At 39.6% G+C, this 27,212-nt stretch overlaps 2 protein-coding genes across 2 annotated transcripts; one reads left to right on the plus strand and one right to left on the minus strand.

The window, feature by feature from the left end:
- Positions 1 to 507: 507 nt before the first annotated feature.
- On the minus strand, positions 508 to 4,269 carry LOC118811173. Its single transcript, XM_036575343.1, has 5 exons — positions 4,164 to 4,269; positions 3,410 to 4,071; positions 1,943 to 2,318; positions 1,556 to 1,735; positions 508 to 1,065 (listed from the first exon to the last, which is right to left on the minus strand). The coding sequence occupies exons 1-5, from the start codon at positions 4,267 to 4,269 to the stop codon at positions 791 to 793; spliced, it is 1,599 nt and encodes a 532-aa protein (XP_036431236.1). The 3' UTR covers positions 508 to 790.
- Positions 4,270 to 17,366: 13,097 nt separating this feature from the next.
- Positions 17,367 to 22,685, plus strand: LOC118811353 (tumor necrosis factor receptor superfamily member 11B-like). Its single transcript, XM_036575513.1, has 4 exons — positions 17,367 to 17,404; positions 20,725 to 21,058; positions 21,448 to 21,591; positions 22,632 to 22,685. The coding sequence occupies exons 1-4, from the start codon at positions 17,390 to 17,392 to the stop codon at positions 22,634 to 22,636; spliced, it is 498 nt and encodes a 165-aa protein (XP_036431406.1). The 5' UTR covers positions 17,367 to 17,389; the 3' UTR covers positions 22,637 to 22,685.
- The last annotated feature ends 4,527 nt before the right edge of the window (positions 22,686 to 27,212 follow it).

The raw sequence follows: 27,212 nt of genomic DNA on the forward strand, positions 1-27,212 counted from the left end.
TAAAATACAACTTCAGCACATTCACACACACTACACAGCACATTTCACAACAATAAATTCCTTCAATACAAATCAAAAAGATTAGCTCTTTAATATAGATTTTCTTTGAATTAGACTCACATAATAGAAACATGCCACCCAGTACATCAATCCTATTTTATAATTTATTAGATTGCTCTGTTTAGATATGAACAGGATATGTTTTGATAAAATAAAACTGTAATGAGCTGCAGAAAACAGAGGTAACAATGTTGCATGAGGCAGTTGTCAAAAAAAAACAAAAAAACAGCAGGTTTAAAAAAATAAAAATTTAATTTAATACGGTGCAGGACATAATGATCAAGTGAACTGCTTGCTCATGTTTCATGTGCAATACAATCTAAAAAAATAAAACTTACTTTGACCAAATCTAGAAATGCTTAAATTCAATAAAAATCTGAAACACGAAATGTATACACAGATTTATAATTTAATGAAATGGAAAACAAATAAATAACAATTGCAAGGCACAGAGTTTTTAAAAGACAGTGCAGTAGACTAACACACACTGCTACAGCCATTACTACAACACAGACATCAGTGAATTTAAGAATCAGTGCCAGTTGAGTTGTCTGTGCTTTAGGGTTTCAATTACAACCCAAAACTTTAAAAAACATTATTTAGAAGTGCTGAAGTGACTCCAGGAAGCCTTCATTCCATCTTTTATTTTAAGTGATGGGTAAAAACTCTGGAGTTAAATGACTACAGACATCCAAGCTGCAACCAAATACAGAGGTATTGAAATGATTCTTTACATTCTGGTGTTGCTACAGTACTTGGCTTCTTCTTGGAATCTCTTTATTTTCTGCTCCACTTTGTCAGCCAGGCTGTGCAGGTTTACCCTAATCAGAATGGCTGGGAGGTCAGTCAGCTGCTGTTCTGAAGCCGCACTGAGCCAACGCTGCAATGCCTCGCCATTTGGGCCATTCCCATCTGATTTAAGAATGCGATAAAGGCATTGCAGACGGCGCTGTTTCTGCTGGGCGAACAGCTCTGAGAGGAGAGGCTTGATGAGGGTGGGCCAGCCTGAGGGAGATCAAAAACATCTCAGTAACACATCAAACCAGCCTGAAGTAGACCAAAAACATTATAGGAACATCAAAACAGTCAGAGGGAGATCTTAGTAACATCAAACCACCCTGAAGGAAACCAAGAACACCTCAGCATGATATCAAACATGCCTGAAGAACATCAAAAACATACACCATATTGAACGCACACTGGAAGCACAGCTAATGATGATACTAGTAAAGATATGGGCTGCTATTACAAAAATCAAAGAGATACTAGAAAAGCAATTTAAAAAACAAAGAAAAAAATTACTCAAATGAAGAACCAAAGTACTTTTGGCTAAGTTGACTATTCTGGCATTAACTCTGCTCCACCACAAAAAGCACCTTACTTGTTCATGTTTTGTACTTGAACTCTAAACTTTAAGGAGTTCTAATAAACGACACTGGAACAGGCTCCTTGAAGCTTAGGTTTTCAGGGCGTTTCTGATCAGTGGTCTGCTTACCTTCTGTTGTGATGGTGTTGCAAGTAACACACATGCTGTCGTGCCAGTTGGTCCCGTGGATCACCAGCTTCTCATCACCCTGGCAGGCTGTGTGTGGGGTGCACTGTATGATACCTGCAGCTCCATTTGCATAGTGACCATTTCTGCATGGCTCACACTCTGTGTCTTTGTATGGGGTTCCTGCACACAAAACAGTCCATTAGGAATCCAGCAAAACTGTTCCAACTCACAACATGCACGCCTAAACAGAGTAGAATTGGCTCTGAGAGTAGAATTTGCTTCGACAGTAGAATTGACTGAAAAAGTAAGTAGAAAGTAGAGTTGATTCTGAAGGTAAAACTAGGTAGGACAGTAACCAGCTCTGACAGTTGTGAGTTTTGTAAGTACCTTCGTTTTTGATCCCGTGTCCAGTGGAACACACCGTGTGCTTCTTGCAGAAGTCTGACAGCCAATAGTATCCCTCCTTGCACTGGCACACGTGGTTCTGGGAGGGCGTGCATGACTGTGTCTCCTCCTGGTTGAGAGCACACAGGTCACAGGGCAGGCACTCGGGGATGTAGTTCCAGAAATCGGTGTAAAATCCTGTGCTGCAGGGGCGACGTTCTGTGGGGCGTGTGTCTGTGCAGTCGGCATGCAGATGAGTGCCAGGAGGACAGCGATCACAGACCACCTTTTTACCTGACGGGAGCACACGCTCGTACGTGTTGCCGTTTGCTGATACGAAGAGAAGTAGAGGCAGTGCCGCGAAAAGGAACTGCAGACAAACAAACAAAGGTGTTCAGGTGTTCAGAGCCAACTTACACCAAACACAAGCAAAAGAGCTGTTGCTATACAACCTGAAGGAGACCAAAAAGATCTCAGTTCATGCAAACTCTAGGCTACATACAGTAGCTCCAAAGACATTTGTGTGATACTTAAAAATTTATTAAGTTTAAGTAAAATAGCTTTTACTTTTAAGAGGCCATTTCAAGACTGTCACAAGTATTCCTTAAAAAGATCATTATTGTTTGAGCAGTTTCTTTGCAGGTTTGCATCCAGAATGTCTTTGTACACTTCTGAATTCATGATCTTGTCAATGAACACAAGCTCACTGACACCACTGTAAGAAAAAACAGCCCCAGACTTTGAGGTTTCCTACATTGTCCTTTACAGAACTCTTATTGCAGTCTGGTTGGAGCTCTTCTCCAAGATTTCTCTAAAATTGTCCCAATGTGCACTTTTTATACCAGCAGTAGCTCAAAGTGCTTTACAGACAGGTGTAAAAGTTAAGTTTTGTTTCTTCACAGTCTTACCGAGACTCGGGGTTTGGGTTAGTTCGGTTGGTGATAGGTAGCAAGGATGAGGAAACAATAAAGAGTGAAGGACTCGGCATTAGAGTTCGGTGGAGCCACTTTCAATGTAGAAAACACATTTGCTTCGGCTACTCGTTGCTGCAGGTCAGAGTGAAACCATAACAACTCTCCTCTGCTTCTTCTACACACACTCTCTCCTTTTTAACTCCACCCCCTTCACATATGTCACACTGATAACTTTTCATTTAACAGCAGCCTTAATGACTAAAACATTCACAGCTTATTCAAACTAACAATTATTATAATAGCAAATTATTGCTCTTACATATACTCCCTCACCCAAAAAGATATGTCCTCATTTCTATCTTTAGCAATAAAGAATCAAAAGAAGAAAAGAAAAGGTGTTGCAGAAGTATAACTAAAACAACAGATAAGTGAGGATAAAGGCTATGCTGAGGCCAATACCTAAATTAAATCAGAACAACAACAGTCCCAAACAATTAAAGGAACCAATAAACAAGTTCAATCAATACATATGAAAGTCTTTGAGGTGTGCAGGCACCCAACGCTGGCGGCGAGCTGATCCCATGGGGGCAAGGGATAGGCCGGGAGATGGGTCCTGAGGGATAAGAGAGGGGCCTGGGGGAGCATGTTTAGGTTCTTGGGGGGCAGAGGTTGTTGGTGCCCGAGGGGTGTGTGGCAAGGGGTTGGGTAAAGGTGGTTTTGAGACTTTGCTGTGCTCAGAGGGTGGGAGCATGTTTGGTGGGGCCGCAAGGGGACAGGCCGGCTCAGGAGCTACAGGTGGGTCAGGCCACAAGGGACAGATCAAAGAGGTGGGAGGGGCAGTGGAACTGGGACAGCTGTGCCGTGGGGGCCAGGGAAAAAAAGGTTTGAGGTGATTGTAGTGTAGAACTTTGGGCTTATTCAGTGGACGGGCCAAGTCACGTACCCAAAAGACAACAGGTAAAGGATTTTCTGCTGACGTAACAGGGCATAAGACCTCATAAGGGCCAATCCAGCGCGGGGCAAGCTTATTATGGTGGTGGGCTGGGTCATCCACTAAAACTAGGTCACCAGGTGCATAGGGGCTATAGTTGAAACGGCGATCATAGGACTTTCGCTGGCGCTGCTGGGCTCCGTCCCTGAAAGCCGTAGCTGATTTGTAGGTTTTCCTAAGCCGCATGCGCAGAGAAGAGGCATATGCCGCTGGAGCTGCAAGTGACCCTGAGGAGACAGAATCAGGGGTGCTGAGCAAAGTGTCCACTGGGACACAGGCTTCCGTCCATGGACCAAGAAAAAAGGAGTAAATCCGGTACTGGCATGGGCTGTGGTGTTGTAAGCCATTGCAACTTGAGGGAGATGATCATCCCACTCTTGACCCAAAGCGGCAAAAAATTTCACATCTCTGTGCCTCTGGGCCATATTGGGGAAAAGCCTCAGCCACTAAGTTAGTGAGATCAGCAGCATAAACTTCGACGGATTCCTGGTTTCTGCGAGGGCGGGCATTTAAGTGTGTTTGAAAAGTAGCCAAAAAGGAGCTTCGCCCAAAAACGGCGCTCAAGCGAGCTTTAGCTTGGTCATAGTCCGTTTTCACTCGCGGGGGTAAACTTTGCCAGTATGTAAACGCAGGGCCACCGAGTCTAGCAGCGAGCAGCTTTGCTTTTTCTAACTGTGCAGTGGAAACATCAAGAGCAACTTCAAAACGCTGAATCCATGAACTAAATGGCTCTAGTCCCTCGCCAGTGAACGGAGCGGGAAGTTCAATCCGAAACGGGAGTTGTGAATGCCCTGCGTCAGCCGAAGCTGCTGTGCGCGGCGGCAAAGGAGCAGGCTGTACATCTTCGTCCGCCATTACACAACGCAGAAAACAAGCAAAATACAAGCAGCTCGTAGCGTAAATGTTTAAGCAGATGTGGAAAAAAAAGTTCGACAGTCCACCTAGTAGCTCTAAAGTCCAACTTTCAGTTCAACTTTCCACCAAAAACACACTAAAAAAAATGTCCAATGCAGTTATCGTCGGTCACCGCTGCCAGATAATATGAGTTACAGGTGAGCGATATGGCAAAAACTGAACAATTACAAGGTGCAATACGTCGCACTTTTTATTCCTTTTCAGTCATCTGATCAGTTAGAACTGAGAAAAAAGAACCAGTAGTGCTACATTTGAAAAATATACTATCAAAAGCTGTGAATACAGTGATTTTTCTTTCTATATTAACCAAACTGTGCACTAAATCCAGTTAAACGGGACTAATTTTGCTCTCTTTCGAATGAAACATGTAGCTGATACAGATTTACACACGGCCGAGAAGCGCAGTCAGGAAAGCAGAAGCTGGTTGTTAACCTACCTTCACACAATCGCTCTCACAACAGACACAGCAAAGCGCGAGCGTCGAGCTCTCACACTAACTCACTCACTCACACACACACTGAGCGGTCTCTGTCGTAACAGACCGAGAGCCAATCAGCAGCAGGAGCGTCTCTTACCCCGGTGATGGTCATTGTGCTGATATCTCTCTCTCTCTCTCTCTCTCTCTCTCTCTCTCTCTCTCTCTCTCTCTCTCTCTCTGCTTTGGTGCCTCTGCTCTCTCTCTACGCCGCTTAAATTCTCTCTCTCTCTCTCTCTCTCTCTCTCTCTCTCTCTGAGGGAACCCACAGCTCGTCTTCTCTCACGTTCCATTTACGGTACGGGACAGAACCGGAGTGACGTCACCGGCCTCCGTTCAAGCGCTGTCTATCAGCCTGCATTAACAGCGCGGCTGTTTTTCTTTCTTTTCTTCTTCTCCTTTTCTTGTCAACGGCCGGTGAGGTTCAGTAAGGCTGTCTGTATGTCGGTCTGTCTTAATTCTCTCTTCTCTGTGTCATTTCTCAGTGAGGCGGGAAATCTCATTCACTTCAAAAGAGCGGGGTGTTTGGGATGGGGGGGTTTACAGTTTGACAGCCCGTAGCTGGACAAGCATGTGACGTGAGAGACATTTTACCATCCAAATTCTGTGTGTGTTGACACTTTCTGTCAGGTTTTTTTCCCCAAGCACTGTCAGTGGGTGTTAATCTCTAACATTAATAGAAGATTTGTAATGATGGAAAATATCTGTTTGTTTTTTTTTTCCTTTCTTTCTTTCTTTCTTTGTTTATTTTGCACTGTTCCATCTTACTGAAGAAAATTCTAATTAGAAAGGTTTTTATTACACAAATATATTATCAGTATAATAACTGAAAAGTAGAATCTTTGAAATTTCTAAATTAATTAAAGGATTTCTTAGTATTTGATATGTCCTTCTTTTGCTTTAATGACAGCATGCACTCGAGCTGGACTCAAGTTTGTGGAAAAGCCTCTGATGAGCAGACCAAACATTCCTGAGAGTTGTCTGGACACAAGCTTTATTGCAAGAGATCTGACTTATTTGTACAAAGGCCTAACATGGTCAGTGTCTCAAATTAGCTTAAATTTGAATAGTAACCAAGAAATGGTGCAGAGTCTTGAATATTTCTTCTTCATTTTGCTTGTCATAAACACTTTTAGACTTTCAGATCTGCTTCAGTTTTCTTAATTATAGAATATGTTGGCCCACATATGGACGCCTATAGGCTTTATGAGATGAATGAGTTTGATACCATTGAAACCAGTCATTCACTGAGCTGAAGCTGAAACAGCACCGTGTCATGAAGTGAGAAGTGAGTAAGGCCGCATCAGAGCAGCTGATGGAGAAGTTTTAGAATGTCCAAGTCAAATTCACCGTTAAAACAAACACCCTTAAATGAATGAGCCTGAAATCACAGTGTCAGAGAGATTGATGGACATGTACCAGACACAGATTACAGTTAAAGGAGGTACAGTCCACTATTGAGCAAAGGGAAATATCAGATCACTGCTGGTGCACGTCTATTATAATGCCTATTTATCTAATACTGATTATTGCTTATCAAACCACAGTGGAAAACCTCTCAGACAAATAAAGGTGTGGTGAGGGTTCACCCAGCCTGTTTTTAGGGTGTTATTTGACAAGAATGACAAAGCATATATGGGGGATTCCTGAGTGCCAGTTTCTGTTTTTGACTGAATAAGATGTTGAGATAATATTTATGGAAGTCTCTGTTTGTGCACTTGTGTGTTTGTGTGCTTACCTGAGTATTTACAGTGTGACTGCGACTCAGTAACTTATGCAAGTCATTGCTGTCAGCTGTTCCATTTTCGGAGCACTGTGTGTACTTAGCACAATTTTGTGATGACTAATATGCTTTGGTTCAAAACAAGTCACTAAATGAGTTACGTTGTCTTTAGCTTACAAAAGACATGCAGCCACAAAAGTCAGTAAACATCTGCCTCTCCACCTGCTATGGTTTCATTTTTTACACAACAGGTAGAGTAAAGAACTGTGTAGTAGGTTTCGGTAGTTTCAGAGGAGTTTTATGAGATTCAGTGTGGAAACTGCTGGTACCACTACTACTACTGGTAGCTGTGCCTAGTTCTCAACTGAACGGACCACTATGTTTAACTCTGTACGAGATGATACACACACAGAGTAATTGTAACTTCTACATGTATGTAATACACACACTGTCAGGCACGTGGGAAGATGTTTCAAGAAGGATGGGCTGCCAACTGAATGGAAAATGATAACAGAGTATGCAGAGTTTCAGAGAAGATTTCGTGTAGTATGACATGAGCAAACATGTCAAGGATTTTGTTTTTTTTTCACTTTGGATTGTATCCAACATCCAATTGTCTCTGTGTAAAAGCCATTCTCTAGCTTCCAAGAGTGAGTGTGTCCTCTCCAGCATAAGCTGCCAAAGGATGCCATCTCGATGTGCCCTCTGAGCATCCCCTCTTGGCCCAGGAACTTTAATCTAAATAAAAGTTCCAACATGGTCCTGGTAGCATTTCGATCCCGATCTGCTAAATCAGAAAGTATAGCACTGATTGGAGTTGCTCCCAGTGTAGCTATCACAGAATGCAGATCTGATAAGCCTTGTTGGGCAAACTTTTCTGTTGTTTTTATCAGTTGCAAAAATCTCCCTTAGCAAAGGAACTGTCAGTGTGGAGGTGCGCTAATGCCTTTGCCACTGCCTGGTAGCAGATAAAGCAAAGAACAGTCAGTTTCGGCAATATAGTGCAACCATTGCCACTTTCAAACCATGCTTGTTGTAACGATCTAAATCCATGCTAAAGCATACCATAAGCTAACATATGACATCGCTATGATATAAATGTGAGAGTTAGTGAAGGTATTTGACAGTCTATGCCTGTAAAATGCAAACCCCATTATCCATTTCTTATTTGGATCAACTATAACATTGCTAGCTAAATCAGCATGCTTTAGCCTAGTTCCAATAGCTGCTAAGTTTATGCTACCAGCTCATATTTACGGTCAGTGATGTATTTAGAACTTCCAGAAGACCTAAAGTGATGTTTTCTACTCACAAAATTGCTCCCACCCATTAGAAAACAAAACATGTTTGGTTGATTCTTGCGTTACTTCATAATTATGCTGAGGGTTAATCTAATGTGTCAGGACTAGTGATGAAACGATATTAAAATTTCATATCACGATTATCATGACCAAAATTATCACGATTATCGGTATTATCGCGATATTGTTCAAATGTGTTGAAAAGTAAAATAAATTAAAAAATAAATACTGATACACAAACTGAAACTCGTTTCACCAACTTTTATATTAACACAAAAGCTTTTTAGTTTTAAAAGCTTTTTAAAACTAAAACATAACTTAAAATTAACGCGCATCTGAGCTGCGGCAGAAACACTCCTGAAGTTTAATCTCTGAAACTCTGCTTTTCCTAAAAGCGGCACACAGCGTTTATTCGTGCAAAGTCCCGTCTCAACTTCCCTATGTAGTGCACTTCGTGGATCATGAAATAGCAAATCCTTCACCCAGAGAGTGCAAGAAACGTTTGACTAAGTCATCTATAATCAACATTAACAACAGGTTACAAAGTCCCTATTTAAAGCTCAGCTGCTGGTTAATGATGATCGTGTTTGTTTGAACAGTAGTGCACTATGTAGGGAACATTGAGTGATTTGAGACAGTGTTATTCTCCTCTCAGACAGTAAACACTGCAAGCGAGACGAGAAAGGGGAGCTGCGCAGATTGAACTTCTGCAGCGTCTCGTTCAGGAGCTTGTGTGACTGTTAACTCAGAGCTCATTTTGGGGACACTGCTCCAGATTTGTTTTTTGTTTTGTTTTTTTTTTGTTTTTTTTTTGTTTTTTGTTTTTTTTTGAGGCTAAAAGCTTCATTTTATATTATTAACGAACCATAAACATAAGTTAAACCACACAGACATTTTTTTCTATTTCGAAGTCCCCACAGACTTCTACGTTCAAGTTAACCTTGCATTCTCTAAAAAGTAGCTGGTGGTGGTCGCGAAGATGACTCATAAGGTTTGATGTGTTGCCCCCTTTCGCCGCTATTTTCTTTCGGCCTGTTCTGCAGACAGGGTGGTCATCTTCAATTAACTTTCCTTCCATTCTTATAAAACCCAAAATATGACCAAACGTCAGACTTGGTCTTCTTAGAAGGCTGAAATATCTCCGTATCTCCGAGTTTTTCACACCGACCACGGTTTTAACGATACTTTAAAGTTCAAACGGTACTACTAACTGTACCGCGGTTTACCGTGAAACCGGTAACCGTTTCATCTCTACTCCAAACACACATGAAGCATAGTTAATGTGAGTTGATTAGAACAGCACAAGTTTGGTGCCTGACTTCTCCTTGATGCCCACTAGCCATCGCATGTATTTGTTCAAATCTGCCGGCAGCACACCTGTTGTAATTTAATGAAAAATTGATTAGCGAAACCAATGTCAGATTTTTCAGAGCAACTAAATGTTCACTTCCCAATTAAATAGCTTTTAGAATTTAATGTCTCAGGTGCCTAAATATTTTGTGCAGCACACTATATTTTTAGGATTTGAAAGTTCATTTTTTAATTTTCTTTTCCTTTTAATTGTTTGTGTTTTTGTCTGCAGTGACAATACCATCTGAGCCATCAGCCCCACAGTCTGCTGTACTAGAGTGTAGTGCACCTGTACAATCGGTTTTACAGCCTTCTGCACTACAGCCTCCTACATTACATTCTCCTGCACCTGCCTTATCAGCCTTACAACTTTCAGCACTGCAGCCTTCAGATCTACAGCCTCCAGCAATGCAATCTCCTGCACCTACACCACCAGCCCCACAGCCTCCTGCACCTGCCTCACGTTTTGTTTTTACTACTAGCAAATGTAATATATTCAGTTTAATTTGTGCACAATCATTTCTCTCTACTCCATTTTGCATATAAAACCAGATAAAAGTTTATTTTTGTTTTTCAACCCCCTAAACGGCCAGGGCCCTCCGGCGGGCCCAAAGTTTTATTACACACTCCTGTAACTAAAGAATAGCTCAGCCAGTTTGCATTGAAGTCCTTGAAGTTACACTATAAAAAGCCTTAGTGTGTATTAAGCCTGGGATTTTAAATGGTTATGTTTTTGTCCCAAGACAGTAAAAATTGTCTGTCTCATGTTTCTCTCTGATTTTTTATACCTTCTCTTAGTTAATAGTATGAAAAAATAAGGCCCTAGCTTTATCTGACAATACCTGATTATTTTTTGTTTTTTTTTGTATTTTTGGTATTCTAGTTCATACATGTTATAAGCCTCATATAAAAGTGATTGTATAGATAAAAATGTTTTATTTATCTAGACGTTTTACAATTGACTTTTATTTCTGTCCAGCAGAGAACTGTCCTGTTCATGTAAATGCAGAAACATTCCCTTATGAAAGAATTCTGAGAAGGAGAATCAGGGAGGTCAGTACAGGAGTGAGCTGCAAAAATATAGCAGATGACCTTTGTAGCAGCCTTTCTGTATAGATACTGAAGTGCATCAACATGAATCTTTGAATTGGACAGTGTAGTGGAATGTTACTGTGCCCCTTACCCTAGGTTAATGCAAACATACCCTGAATAAATTAACAAAATGCAGCATATATGCCACATAAACATGTATGTAAGTTGTAGTAATGTCTTCTTTAACTTTCTTTCAGGGCAATATGGAGGTTTTGGTTCAATGGAAACCGTGCTCTGGATGGTATGTAGTGATTTAATTAAATTTACAAGATTTTAGAGACACATGCCTAGATTGAAGAACTGGAAACTTCAGGTTCAGAAATCAAATGTCCTCCACAGGATTTAATTGCAAGTGTCTGAATTTATAAGCTATTAGGTTAAATGAATCAGCTGAGTGATGCTAAATCATGGGAGGATTTTTACTTTTCAGTTATTTCATGTCAGTTCAGGTAGGGTTGTTGTTGCGTGATTTAGATATTGTGCATTCATTTTTTTGTTATTGCTTGTGAAGTCTCCTAAAGTATTTCAGCTGAATTCTAAAATGATTATGTTTTCACTCTGCTTAAAATTTGGTATTTACTAACTAAAAAAATGTTATCTGGGACGCCATGTTTAGGGTTTATTATTTCCAGACATGGGATTTCCAGCTATGGGAAAATTGGCAAAGATAAAGGCAGACATGATTTCTCTATTTTATACATGGTCAGACATTAAAGAAGGATCAGTGTGTTCTTATGGGGTTCTCAAATTCCAAACTTGAATGATATTAGGTGCTTAAGATGCCACTGTAATAGATGCAGTTGCTAAAAGCCACAGTTTGTGCTTAAACTATTTAATTGACTTTGCATGTGCCTAGATGATGTTGATTCACTAGTAAATGTGTTCAAAATGGTTAATATGTTTAAAGTATGGTCTTGTTATGTACTGTTATGTAAGTTGCAAGATCCTTTTACATTGTCTTCATGGCCAAACTGAAGATATTAGCCAAGTGTTTTACCTCTTTAACTGTACATATACAGTACATAAAAACTGCTAGATGGGATTCCACACTTTTATTAATTCCACCTATTATTTTAGGTTAGTTATGTGAATTAACCCTTTCTAGGCTAATAAAGGTTTAAATAAAATCAAATTATGAAAATAATGGACAGAAAACAGAAGGTGAATAAAAGCAAGCCCAGGTAATTCAAGTTCTGACTTTAATACTTGCATGTTCAGTGGCATGTTTCCTTCAAGTGCCCTGCATCTGAGGACATCGGCTGAGTGCTTTTCTTTTTTTCTTTTATTTTTTTTTAATCGGACTAACATTTTAGCAATTCCTTGCAAACAGTCAGTGACAAGGAGAAGTATTATCAGTTGTCATAAACAGTTCTTGTGCCACATGCCAGCAGTGTAATAAAATAAATTATATAAATGTTTGAAAACATTGCTAATGTGCATTAACCTACACATAACATCTTTATGTAATAACAAGAATGTTTTCATGCTACTCCATAGATTAAATTGTTTTCTTTACAATTAAAATAAGAGGATTGCTGACACTATTACATTTGTATTTATTTAAATTTATAAACAGACATTTTTATGTCCTATTGTAGATTGGATCAGTCACATAGACAAAAAAACATGGCTCATATCTTGTTAGGCTTGAACATGAAGACAATATGGAAGGACTTTGTACATAAAGTGACCACACTTTAAACATATTTCACACACTTTTTCATGTTTTTACTAGTTTCACCATTCAGGCACTTCAAAGTAGCCAAAAACTGGAACCTTATTGTCGTATTCTCATTTTCATAAAATATCTTGGTTTTCCAGTTTTAATGCAAAGTCACTGAAATGTAGCAGTTCACGTCCAGTGAATAATCTGAAATGGTACAAATGTAAACGGTAAACTGCACTGTGTTTAAAAAAAAAAAAGGAAACATAATGTAAATTTTGGAGTTATAAAAATGGCCTTTTCAGGGACAAAAGTCATTGCTTAAGAACTTACAGCTATTCTGTAACAGCAGATGTAATTTAAGCTTTGAAAGTTCATGCAAATAATCCAGGTGTCCCAAAATTTGCTGTTTACTTACAATTCCACTGAGTTACTGCGCTGTCTAAGGGAGGATTTGGACAATATTGCATATGTATTTCCAGAGCGACTTACAAAAAATGCTTTGTCTATCTAGGGAAAATATCTTTGCTAGTTACAAATAGGTTAGAGAGAAAGCCAGTCCTGAGCTCAGATACTGCTAGAAACAAAAGCCCAGGTTGATACCCAGAGAAAAAGGAACAGAGTTAAACACAGAGCAGTGCAATACAATATAATACATTTCAATAAGTGCAGTGCAATGCATTACAATGAATAATTAACTCAGTGCTCAGGGAGTTTGTTCCACCACCTGGGTGCCAGCAAGAAGAAGAGTCTTGATGCATGTCTTTCACGCGTCTTGAAGGATGGTGGGTCAAGCCGAGCTGTACTTGAAGCACGAATTGCTCAAGGTACAGTTCGAGTTTTGACCATTGCCATCAGGGAGGGAGGGGCTGGTCCATTTTTGGCTTTGTAGGCATCAGGGCTTTAAATCTGATGTGTGCAGCTACAGGAAGCCAGTGAAGGGAGCGCAGCAGTGGGGTGACTGGCTGAACTCAGGAAGATTGTAGACGAGCCATGCTGCTGCATTCTGGATGAGTTGCAGAGGCTTGATGGCCCCATTGGAAGACCAGCCAAGAGCGAATTGTGGATGTTGTACAGGAGAAACCTGCATGACCGAGTTAGGTTCGCGATATGAGCTGAGAACGCTAACTGGCCATCCAGGATCACACCAAGACTTCTTACATCTTCAGATGGAACAATCAGAGAGTTCTTGAATGAGATGGTAAGATCATGATGAGGACCTGTAGTTGCAGGGATGAATAGCAGCTCAGTCTTGCTAGGATTGAGCTTCAGGTGGTGAGCTGCCATCCATGAAGAGATGTTAGTCAGACATGCCAAGATGCGACTGTAAACCTGAGTGTCAAAAGGTGGGAAGGAAAGCATTAGTTGGGTGTCATCAGCATAGCAGTGATATTCCAACCCTTAAAAATGCACCTCAGTCCTTTAGAGCAGCTGCAGGTAAAGCTGGGTTGTCTGTGAAAACAGTTTCCTAAAGCATCAAAAGGCTCTTTGGAAACTAGAGGAAAATGACAGGAAGAGGTCTGGCGGAGCCAAATCCATAACAGCTTAAGAAGACCAGTTTCTGAGAGTCAACTGCTTGTGTGACCAATAATATCTCTCTGCAGAGTCTCAGAGCCACAGTTTCATACTGGCAGTTTCATGTCAGCAGTTTCAGGCCAGTGGTATTCAATGCATGTGCCAACACTTGTTTTGGTTTTGAGTGTTAGGCTAATCAACATTGCAGTCGTTTTAGGTTGGTTTCTAATAAATTTCTGATAAATGTGCGTTGGGCTAACATTATTATTATTATTTTTTTTTACAAAAAAAACTGTTGTTTTTTGAACATGTTCCTGCTGAAAAATACATAGTTGATGGTTTTGTAATGTGTTTTGGTTTTTTAAATGGATTGATATCACAATGTAAAGGATCCTAATGGTTCAACAGGTGAACAAGGGCTGATTCTAAATGCATTTTGTGAGTTCAGACCATGCCTTCAACATGTGGTGGTTGTATGTGGGAAGACTGATTGAGGGAGGGGGGAGAACTCTGAGAACTTGAGCTGGAGTTCTGGGTGGCTTCTGCCTGTAGTTAGAAGGCCAGATCCCCCCTCATAGCTGATGCAGGACTGAGGAACAGGGAGGAGATGGGGTGGCGGTGGGGATTGCGAACATTTCATGTCAGGAATGAAAGGTGAGGATGTGAACTTATAGGGCGTTAGATTGAAAAAAGGAGGGGTTTCAGCCATGCTCCTCCCCCAAAACCTCAGTTATATCATAGCTACATTTGATGGTTTCCTAGTCGGATATAAAGGTGTTCTACAGGAAACTAGTGGTCTCCATTTGAAACCCATTCAGATATGGGTTTTAAAATTTTTTTTGTTCACCTGTAAAGTTACCATTTTGGAGATGTGTCCCGATGTGAATATGTCTAGTCACTGTCGCAACACATCTCCAAAATGTCATCTGTTGGGGGGAAAAAACATAAAATGTGGTTTGTGGAAAAGTTATAGTATAATTTCTATTTTATGTTTTTTCCAATATGTTAAACTCAGCACAACAAAAGAGTTTGAGCACTAAAATCAAAGAAAAATGTCATTTTATAAAGGATGACATTCAATGTTGTTCAGCAACTCTGAGCACTGTTTAGTTTCCTAGTGCTGCACATTACTGTGTTTAATCGAACTCAGAATCATCACACAAATCCGCAGTAAAAGACACTTGGCTTGAAATTTACACAATGAAAGACAGTAATTCAGTCATCTCACCGTGGGGGTCCTGGCCATTGAAGAACAGGGGGTTAACAAAGTATGCAGAGAAACAGATGGACCACAGTCTGTAATTGTAGAACTACAAGGTTCACCCTTAATGATAAACAGAGTTGATAAAATGGACAGTGAATGTAGAAACAACGAGGTGTTTCTACATTATTATGGCTGATTGGTGTGTATACATAACTTAGTCTTCTACTGAAAAACATGTATGCTTGTGGTGCTGTATGCAGTATACATGATATGTAGCCAATCGAGAAGCTTGGGCATGTGTTGTGTGGTTACTGTTGCCTTTACAGAATGTTCTAAGACTTCACAGACATTTGCATAGCTTTTAATTTTTCCATTGTATTGAAGCGCACATCTACTGACTCATATTTCTGCAGTAGTACATAAGGGGATGAAGTTACTTTTATAGATCAGTCAAGTTCAATCAAATTTTGATATGAGTCAGCAGCGTATGACTGATCCACTCACTGCAAAAAATATTTGGGGAAGTGAAATCTCATCTGAAATCTTCAGTGTAGTCTGTTTAATAGGTCTAAATATCTAATGTTTCTTGTTATGAGAGTGTTGTGAGAATATTCCAAGATTATTTTACTTTTCTGTGGATGTTTTTTACTTGTTGAAATCACTTGATCTAGAGAAATTATATTGTTGCTGTCCAAAGAGAAACATAAAAAACACGTTCTTAACTCTTAATGTAAGTTAATGTAAAGAGGTGTATTTTTGTTTCTGTTCTACTGGTCCATTCATCATGAAACTATCTCCCAATGTAAAGGACAGGTGTCATGTTCAAATGATGCAGGAAAATAAATCAACAAAACATAGAGATGCTTTTTATTTGGACAGCGACACTGTGCATTATGTCTTGAAACAAGCAAAATTATCTGCCAAATAAAATAATCTAATTATTTCTCTAATTAAAATGACTTAAAACAAGGACAGACATCTAAAAATGAGCTGAGTAATCTTATAATATTCTTACATTATTTTCATAATGAGATATATTAGATGTATTGGCTATATTAAAGATGTTTTCACTTGCTAAGACAGAACAGGACGTGGCTCAAATTGGCTGATCAGCTGAACTGGGTATCTTAGCTGTGGATTTCCGGCCCTGATGTGGTTTGAGGACCAGAGTTTAGTTTCAGCTCTTTCTTTTAACTTGCCCTCACCAACTATATATATATATATATATATACATACATATATATATATACATATAATATATATATATATAGAGAGAGAGAGAGAGAGAGAGAGAGAGAGAGAGAGAGAGCAGATAATTTGGGTGGTGGATCATTCTCAGCACTGCAGTAACACTGACGTGGTGGTGGTGTGTTAGTGTGTGTTGTGCTGGTCTGAGTGGATCAGACACAGCGGTGCTGCTGGAGTTTTTAAACACCTCAGTGTCACTGCTGGACTGAGAATATCACTTCCTGTGTGCTTCCTGTGTGCCAAGAACAACATTGTACATTTTCAGAAAATGTAGAAGTTCCCTATTTAAACACTAATGCAAACTGAGAAATGAGAAAAAACAAAGTGGTTTCTCACAGTTTTTTACTTTTCTTCTCCTCTGCCTCTGCCTTTCATCACTGACGACACAATTACTGACTCTGTTTAAACAGGCGTGCACCCGTGCACGCGCTCCACCTTCAGTCTGGCTGATATATGATATGTATATGATACAGGATATATGAGCTATAACCGGTTAAACATGCTGTTCTGAACGAGACGAGTGTCTCTTTTTCTGTTACGCACCGATGGGATTGTTTAAAAGAAAACAAGAGAATGAATTGTTAATTGTGGGAACAAAATAAGAAATCGTGACCACGAGTAAAAGAACACATGCGTACAAATTGCAATTAGTTTTTTTTTATTATTATTATTATTTTATTTTCACCCCCATCCCCTCCACAAAAATGAATATTACACCAAATGGCACACACACTTCTTCGCTTCCTTTTTCACCGATCCATAATTATTACGTGCCTTCACCCACCTTCTGAACTTCACCAGCCGTTTACATAAAAAAGGAGAAGAGGAAAAGAAAGAAAAACAGCCGCGCTGTTAATGTAGCCTGATGACGCCGGCGACGTCACTCCGGTTCTGTCCCGTACAGTAAATGGAACGTGAGCGAAGACGCGCTGTGGGTTCCCCCAGGGCGGGAAGAAGCGCTTACGTCAGAGAGAGAGATGGAGAGAGAGAATATAAGAGAGAGAGAGCAGAGGCACCAAAGCAGAGAAAGAGAGAGAGAGAGAGAGAGAGATCAGCACAATGACCACCACCGGGGTAAGAGACGCTGCTGCTGCTGCTGCTGCTGATTCGCTCTCAGTCTGTAACCGGGTCTTCCTTTCAAACGTTTCGCGAACGATGTCCGCATTAACGAAATTTCGGCAGAAGAAAATGCGAATGAAGTCGTGTTTCTATCCATGGCAGCTGTGTAAGAAACTGATGAAGACGTGGGCTCTCGAGACGAAGAAGGTAGAGCGATTTAACTCGGATTTCGCTTTAAGTGGAATTATCTTTACTGCCATTTGCTTTTATTATTATTATTATTATTATTATTATTATTATTATTATTATTAAAACAGTAAAATTAGTAAAAACAGAAGAAAGAAGATAATCACAGATAAAATGAACAAATAAATAGCAGAAAAGGGGATATATTAATAACGATTACAAGTAAAAAGCATAAGATGAAAGTATAACTGGTTAAACGCTGAAGTAAAGAAATTTGTTTTGAACTGTTTTTTAAACACTGACAGAAGGAGCCTGACGGATGTTTATTGTAATGTGTTCCAGATCTTTGGTGCATAAAGACAAAACGCTGCCTCTCCGCTCTTTTCAGCTTTCACAGGTTGAATATGGAGCTGGCAGCACTAGATGATCTTAAAGCTCGATTAGGAACATGAACTGTCAGCACTCAGAAATGTGTGAAGGTGCTCAACAATTAAAAGATTTAAAAACTAGTAAATGTTCACAGTCGATTCTAAAAGAGACAGGCAGCCAGTGGAGTGATGGTAGAACTGCTCTAATATGGTCGTGTTTTCTTGTCCGTGTTAATATTCTTCACTGTAAAACCTATTAAGTTCAGTAAACTTAAACGGTTTAAGGAAACTGATTTGACCATGAGTAATTCCCTGAACTCAATATGAACAACACATTTGTTTAATGTTGTATATACTGTAGTAAATTGAGTAAATCACTCCTTTTGATCTCAAAATGACTGAGTATTTTGGACTTATGTAATAATGGTACTAACTCAATACAATTAAGTCATTCTAACTTATATTTACTGCCTTTACACAACTCTAGCCATTCAAGTTCAGCTTAATCAGTTTCTTCCATTAAAAGCTAAACTAAGCTTTAATTTTAACAAATTTATACTGAATAGTAGAACATTTATGACTGTCTTAAACAGTTTAACTCAGTTCTGCTCTGGACCATCTCGCTCAATACTGACAGTTCAGCCCAGACTGCAAAAGTGGTCTGAAGTCTTCAGAACTACACTCAGCAGGTGGGGTCATGGCAGCTCAGCTTACTTGGCACTGATCTATAGTCAGCACTGACTGAGAGTAAATGAGCTCCCAAAATTTAAAAAACAAGTAAGCGCCTAAGGGAAGGTAGGCTGGGGAGAATGACTACACAGAGATGGTCGGTTAAACAAGGTGGAAAAACACGCTCAATATGCCTGCCACCAAGAGCCAATAGGAATGATGCAAGTTATACTCAAGGTTGCAGTAACTATCTCAACCATTCATTTTTGAGTTGGTTTGAATTTGTCTGATTAAATTAAATTTGTAGATTAGATTAAATTTGTAGTATTTAAGTTGTGTTAACTTAGGCAAAATACTCTTCAGTCTGTTGGACTTATGCAAATTAATTGACCTCCACAAACTTTACCTAACTAACTAAGGATTATACAAGACATAGTATGTATTACTAGGTTTGCATTAGTAAGTGTAACAGATGCAGATTCTTTCTTGTGTTCTGATGTTTAAAAGCGAACCAGTTGGGTTCTTCTGAAAATATACTGGCTTAAAAAAAACTGCATTTTATGTTGAGGTAGCCAAGTCTGTCTGCTAACTTTGCTCAGTCCAAAATATGTGGCACATTTAAATTCATACAATGTTTTTTTTTTTTATTTTTAAGCTACTTTTATGTTTACTTCAGTTACTATTTCATTGACACTTTTACATAAATCTGCTCTAAACATTCACGTGTGGTTATATTATGTGTGGTAATGTGGCTGCAGGTATATAGTACAGTGGCTTCAAAAAGTATTTGGACACTTTAACCATTCAACCATTGAATCACTGGTAAACTTGAACAAAGTTAGTTCTTTAGGTTATATCATAAAATGCTAAATGATATTTACTTCAAAGATCAGCCAAACCAGATTAAACTTCAACTTAACAAGATTGAGGACTGTATAAAAGATATAAAAGACTGGATGTCGAGTAACTTCCCCCTACTCATCTCAGATAAAACAGAGGCTCTTCTTCTTGGTCTCAAAAGCTGCTAGAAACAAACTGTGTAATTTAACGCTTAAATGTAACAGTTTCTCAATTGCAGTACATCTGTACAAAACCTTGGTGTGACGATAGATCCTGATCTGTCCTTCAATGCATATTAACAAATATTACTAGAACAGCCTTCCTGCATCAATAGTGCTAAATTAAGAAATGCATTATCTCTACAGGATGCAGAAAAGTTAGTTCATGCATTTATTACCTCAAGGCCAGGTTACTGTAATGCCTTGATGTCTGGATGTCCCAGCAAAAGCCTTAACAAGCTTCAGTTAGTCCAGAACGCTGCAGCCAGAGTCTCACAAGAACCAGAAAGTTTGACCATATCAGTCCAGTTTTATCAACCCTACACTGGTTGCCAGTTAAATTTCGCATTGATTACAAAATTCTTTTACTGACATATAAAGCTCTAAACGGACTCGCCCCTCAGTACCTGAGTGAACTTCTCTCTTATTATGAATCATCATGCCTACTGAGATGACAAGGTGCTGGCTTACTATTAGTAGGTAGAATCAATATCAGGGGGTAGACCCTTCTCATACAAAGCCCCCATCTCTGGAATAATCTTCCAGTCAGTGTTCGGGACTCAGACACAGCCTCAGTCTTTAAGTCAAGGCTAAAAACCCACTTGATTGGTCGAGCCTTTTGGTAATTAGTTTTTCCTGTTAGGTAAAAGGTGGAGATCTGGTGGTTCATGGTCATAGAGTATTATGGTAAACTGGGAGTGTTGGTGCTGTTGTCCCGCTGGTCTCACACTCTCACTCAGGTTTGTTGATGGTGGAGCGGAGGGGCGCTGACATCTCAGGGAGCCTCATGTCTCTGTTACCGTTCTGGTTTTTCCCTTTTAGTTTGGCTGTAATAACTCGACCTCCTGGAGTCTCTGCTGCTCACTGTATACTGTGATCAGTCGCTCTTTACAGAACTAACTCTGGATGTTTCTGTAAAGCTGCTTTGTGACAGCACTTGTTGTAAGAAACGCTACATGAATAAACTTTGACTTGACTTGACTTTACTTGACTTAACTCTTTTGCATGTGTTTGGCTTAATCACCTGAACACCTTTGTTTGTTTGTTTGTCCAGCTCCTGTTCGCAGCACTGCTCCTCCTGCTCCCCGTGTTTGTGAATGAAGTGAATGTGGTCTGTGATCACTGTCCTCCAGGCACTCATCTGCGAGTGAACTGCACAGACATATGCCACACAGAGTGTCGCCCCTGCAGCACAGGATTTTACACTGATTTCTGGAACTACATCCCCGAGTGCCTGCCCTGTGACCTGTGCGCCCTCAACCAGGAGGAGACACAGCCGTGCACACCCTCCCAGAACCGTGTGTGCCAGTGCAAGGAGGGATACAGGCTATCAGACTTCTGCAAGAAGCACACGGTGTGTCCAGCTGGACATGGGATCAAAAACAAAGGTACTTTCAAAACTCACCGCTCTTAATTCTGCCTTCCTAGTCTGTTCTACTATCACAGTCAAATCTACTGTAAAATTATAGTGTCACAGTCAAATCTACCATAACATTGTTCTGTCAGAGTCAAATCTACTGTACAGTTATACTGTCAATGAAATCTACTGTAAAATTCTGCTGTCACAATCAATTCTACAGTCAAAGCTTTTCTACTACTGTATTATTACTACTAAATTCTACTGTAAAATTACACTGTTGGTGAATTCTACTAGTCAGTTCCAGTTAAATTCTATTGCAAAGTCAGTTCTAATCTCAAAGCTAATTCTGCTGTGTTTAAATGTGTGTGTTGTGAGTTGAAATAGTTTTTTGCTCCTGATGGACCATTCTGTGTGCAGAAACCTCATACAAAGACACAGAGTGTAGTGGTCATGGTGTAGATGGAGCTGGGGGCAGCACACAGTGCACCCCACAAACAGCCTTGCATGTTGATGACTGGCATGACAACGTGTGTGTTACTTGCAACAGCATCACAACAGAAGGTAAGTAGACCACTGATTGGCAAAGCCCTGGAAACCTAAGCTTCAAGGAGCCTGTTCCAGTGTTGTTTAGTAGAATACCTTAGAGTTTAGAGTTCAAATTGAATACCTATATTAGTGCTAAACCTGTGTAAGTAAGGTGGTTTTGATGGTAGAGCAGCGTTAAGGCCAGTGCACTCTACTTAGCCCAAAGTTCTTTAGTTCTTTCGTTGAGTGATTTTCATTCTCTATTTTTAAATTGCTTTTCTCACGTCTGTTTGATTTTTGTCATAGCAGCTCGTGACTTTAGTAGTGACATTGTTAGCCGTGCTTCCAGTGCGGGTTTGATATGGTGGATGTTACTCAGGCTGTTTTGATTGTCACTGAGATGTTCTTGGTCTCCTTCAAGTGCAATGTTTAGGTGTAAAAGCCAGAATTTCATAACTCTACTATCTAGGGAGCAGTGTTGCTGTTTGAGATTCAGCCATAGTATTATATGGCTATAAGTCAAGGTATGACTTACAGATGTTGAACATTGCCCATTAATATTAATGTGGCTGTTTTTGTTACAGTTTCAGCCCTTTCCCTGCTTGTTTTATGTTAAAGAATGTTAAATATTGCACTTAAAAGAAAGTTGTATCCATCACATGTCTTTGTTTAACTTTGAAACATGAAATGACCATTGGAGTTATCTGCTTTGCCAAAAGACAAAATTTAAATGAAATTTTAAAAAATTATCTGTAATTTATTGAGTTATTTTTACTTAATTAACACAACCTGACAGCAATTTGATTAATATTACCTTGAATGCCTAATAAAATTTTACTATATGTTACAGAGATGTTTTTGGTCTCCTTCAGGCTGATTTAAGATTAATGTGATGTTTTTTGTCAACCTCAGACCGTTTTGACATTACAAAGATGTTTTTGGTCTTCTTCAGGCTGGTTTAATGTTACTAAGATGTTCTAGGTCTACTTTGAACTGGTTTGATATGTTAATGAGATGTTTTTGGTCTCCCTCAGGCTGGTTTAATATGTTACTGAGATATTTTTGGTCTATCACAGGCTGACCCACCCTCATCAAGCCTCTCCTCTGAGAGCTGTTCGCCCAGCAGAAACAGCTCCATCTGCAGTGCCTCTATTGCGTTCTTCAATTACACTGGAATGGCACAGATGATGTGGCATTGCAGCATTGGCTCAGTACGGCTTCAGAACAGCAGCTGACTGACCTCCCAGCCATTCTGATTAGGGCAAACCTGCACAGCCTGGCTGACAAAGTGGAGCAGAAAATTAAGATATTCCAAGAAGAAGCCAAGTAGCAACAACATGTAAATAATCTTTTTAATACCTCTGTATCTGATTGCAGCTTGGATGTCTGTAGCTACTTAGCTCCAGAGTTTTTACCCATCACTTAAAATTAAAGATGGGATGATGGCTCTCAGCACTTCCAAATCATATTTTTTTTAATTTTTGGCAGTTTTGGGCTGAAAATCTAAAATACTGACATTTCCAATGGCACTGATTCTTAAATTCATCATGTCTTGTTTGTCATAGTAATGGCTGTAGCAGTGTATGTGGACACTTTGAGTCTACTGCACTGTCTTTAAAGAACTCTGTGCCTGTTTTATTGTTATTTATTTTTGTTTCATTTAAATAATTTATAAATCTGTGTATATGTTTCATGTTTCAGATTTTATTTTATTTTTAAATTTGGTCACAGTATCAAGTTATATTTTAGAAGTTTAATTTCATTTGATCATTTTGTTCTGCACAGTATTAAATTAAATTTTCGTTTTTTTAAGCCTGTTGTGTTTGTGTTTTTTTTTTTTATTTGTTGACAACTGCCTCATGCAATATTATTACCTGTTTTTTTTCTGCAGCTCATTTCAGTTTTATTTTTTCAAGACATTTGCTGTTCTGATGGCTGAACAGAACAATCTAATAAGTTATAAAATAGGAGTGATGTACTGGGTGCCATGCTTCTACTTTAGTCTAATTCAAAGATTAATTTTAAGAGATTTTCTAAGATCCATTAAGAGCTGATCTTTATGATTTGTATGATAAAGTTTCTGGACACTGATTTAAATCCTTTTTAACGTTAAAACAAGCATTTATTGGAGAACCTTAACGACAACGTAATATGCATCTGTGTCTAAAACTGTCCTATTAAAAGTATACTCCACACTTTTCACACTAACCTGACACAGTTGTAACAATGTCAATTAGTGCAAACAATAATTTCAACAGTAATTTCCTGCACTGAAAACCTGGGGACTCTGGGCAGTTGCTGAATTCTGTTTTTGCAAAACACACACAGTTGTAAATGAAATATTTCATTTAAGCATCAATAAAGCATAACCATAAACGTGTGTCATTAATCACAGACATAAAATCCATTTGAATGGCCTCTTATGGCAGCCAAATAAACCTAAACTGTAAGGTAACATATAAAGCAGCTTTTCCACTGCTTGGTACTGGCTCAACACAATGCAACTGGACACACATTTTTTTGGTTTTCCTTTAGGCAAACCTGGTAACTGGTACTTTTTTGGTATCACCTCCATTGAGTTTTGAAGCAAGCTGTGCTGATACCAAAAGGTGATATGGAAAAACTGCAGAGTACTGACTGGTTAGCGTAGCCTCTTGCGTTGCCTTTGGGCAAACTTGCTGCCATCACCCTCATCTGAACAAAATTTGTTGGGCAAAATGTTTGCTGACCAGCTACATTGAGGGGGTACTATATCTGCAGTGGAAAACTGAAGTAGCTGGTACCAAAAGTGAGTAGAATTGAGTGTAGTCAAGTCTAGTTGATCCATACCATGCAGCATAAAAGCGCCATAAAATACTGTATATAGACCATTCTACCAAACTAGTTCAAAAGGTGAAAAAAATAGTCAAACAGTGAAAAAAAAATAAAAAACAACTAATTATTCACACCTTAGATGTTTACAAGAATCATGATTTGATTAATTTAAAACCAAGGCATTAATTGAGATGAAGCAATTAGCTAAATATATACAAAATCATCATTTACAGGGTACTTTCCTGGAAAACAGTCCATCTTCTAACCTAGTACAAAATGCAGTAGCACATGCTCTGCACCCTCTCTGGCATGCTGAAGCGTGGCTGCAATCACTGCTGTTCCTTCAAATGAACATTGCAAAGATCAACAGCTCTTTAGTGGCCTCATTAATTAGTACACTCTCCTCTTCCTCCGTGAACTCCAATGTCTTACCTAGTACCTCATTCTCTATCTGTCTTTCTGCTGTAAGTACTGTCAATTGCTCTCTTATTGCTGATTTTGTTACAGCTTCTAAAGCTTGCACCTACTCCCTTGATCTCCTGCCAACCATTTTAACTAAAGCCTGTCTACCCGCTCTGGTTCCCCATCTCACAATGCTTGTTAATCACTGCATCTTGCCCAGGTTCCTTATAGGTTCTTGGCCTATAAGCTAGCTGCAGTTACACAGATTCTCTATAAACCCGGCCGTGATCCAACTAATGTCCACCCAATTTCAAAGCTTCCATTCAAAATTCTTGAATGAGTTGTTATTCAACTGTAAGACCCCACTAAATACAAAGACGTTGAAGAACCCATGCAGTGTGATTCGTCACGTTTGTCTAAGAAGGAGAGGTTTTGACATATAAGAGAGAACCTGTGTTTGTATTGTGGCGCTGCTGGTCATGTACTCTGTGACTGCAGGACCCATCCACTTAAACGTTTGGCGCAGACCCTTGGAAAGCATGTGGAGAACACTCCACGTGCTAATGTGGTGAGTGTTCCCACAAAGGGGTTGGTTTCTAAGTCTTTTCAGTTACCGGCCATTGTCTGCTGTCATCAAGTCTCTCTTGTTGTTTCAGCCCTTATAGATTCTGGTGCTCAGAGAAACTTCATCCATTCTTGTCTCGTGGAACAACCGAAAACCCCATTAAGAGTGGCTGCCTTGGACATAGGCCCTGTAGGAGCTGGGACAATCACAAAGAAAACCCTCCACTTTACCTGCAGCTTCTGGGTTCTTCTTTGTCAAGAAAAAGGATGGAGGTCTGCGGACATGTATTGATTATTGGACTTAACCAATTACCAAATCATAACCTTATCCTCTTCCACTTATCCCCATAGCGCTAGAGCAGTTGAAGGGAGCTAAATACTTCACCAATCTAGACCTCAGAAGTGCCTACAACCTCATTAGGGTTAAACAGGGAGATGAATGGAAAACCACCCTTGTGACCACTAGGGGCACTATGAGTACTTAGTAATGCCTTTCGATCTCTCCAACGCCTGGTAACCCGAGAAAACTTACTTGGACAGAGCAGGCTGAGAAAGCTTTTCACACACTTAAAGAAGCATTTACCATAGCCCCTGTTTTAAAACATCCTGATCCTACTCAACCTTTCGTCGTAGAAGTAGATGCTTCAGAGACTGGGATGGGGCAGTTCTTTCCCAACGTTCTGGTGAGCCCGAAAAACTTCACCCTGTCACCTTCTACTCCCACAAACTCATGCCTACAGAGAAAAAACTATGGAATCGGAGATCATGAGTTGCTAGCTGGTAAAACTCACATTAGAAGAATGGAGGCACTAGTTAGAAGGTGCAACTCATCCATTTCTAGTATTAACAGACTATTAAAATCTTGAATATCTTTGCAGTGCTAAATGTCTCAACGCCCGCCAAGCTCAATGGTCCCTCTTTTTGACAATCAACTTTACATATCTGCTAAACCGAAGAGGCTCTAAATCTGAATAATCTTGAAAAATGTGTTAAAAATATCAAAAAGTGGATGACCAACAAGTTCCTTCTTCTTAATCGTAACAAAACTGAGGTCCTACTACTCGGACCCAAAGCAGAGAGATCTAATCTCTCCAGTTTTGAACTAAATTTAGATGGCCATACGGTCATTCCAAGCACGACTGTAAAAAATCTAGGCGTCATCTTTGATTCCAGTCTCTCTTTTAAAACACGTTTGCAACATTGTTAGAACCGCATTCTTTCACTTGCGTAACATACGTAATATTCTAGCCATAAATGATGCGAAAAACTTGTGCATGCATTTATAACCTCCAGGCTGGACTACTGTAACACCATTTTAGCTGGATGCTCCAATATGTTACTAAATAAGCTCCAACTGGTCCAGAATGCAGCTGCTAGAGTCCTTACAAGGACCAAAAAATTTGACCATATATTCCCAATCCTGTCGTCATTACACTGGCTACCTGTTAAATTCCATGTAGAGTATAAGATTCTTCTCTTAACGTATAAATCGTTAAATGGCCCCACAGTATCTTAGTAAATTAATTCAGTCATATGAACCCACACATACGCTCCGCTCACAAAATAACGGCCTGCTGACAGTTCCTAGAAGTAGACAAACCACAGCAGGGGGTCGAGCATTTTCCTACGTAGCCCCAAAATTGTGTAATCATCCCCCGACCTCTGTTCGGGACTCAGACACACTCTCTACATTTAAAACTAGACTCAGAACTGATCTGTTTGCCCAAGCATGTTGCTAATATCAACTGTTGCACTACTAACTCACTAATATCTCTCCATAAATGGACCTGTCCTGTTCATCAATCTCTCTCTCTCTCTCTCTCTCTCTCTCTCTCTCTCTCTCTCTCTCTCTCTCCCTCTCCCTCCCTTTATTTGAG

This window comes from Colossoma macropomum, unplaced genomic scaffold (genome assembly GCF_904425465.1).
Source record: "Colossoma macropomum unplaced genomic scaffold, Colossoma_macropomum, whole genome shotgun sequence".
Classification (NCBI taxonomy): Eukaryota; Metazoa; Chordata; class Actinopteri; order Characiformes; family Serrasalmidae; genus Colossoma; species Colossoma macropomum.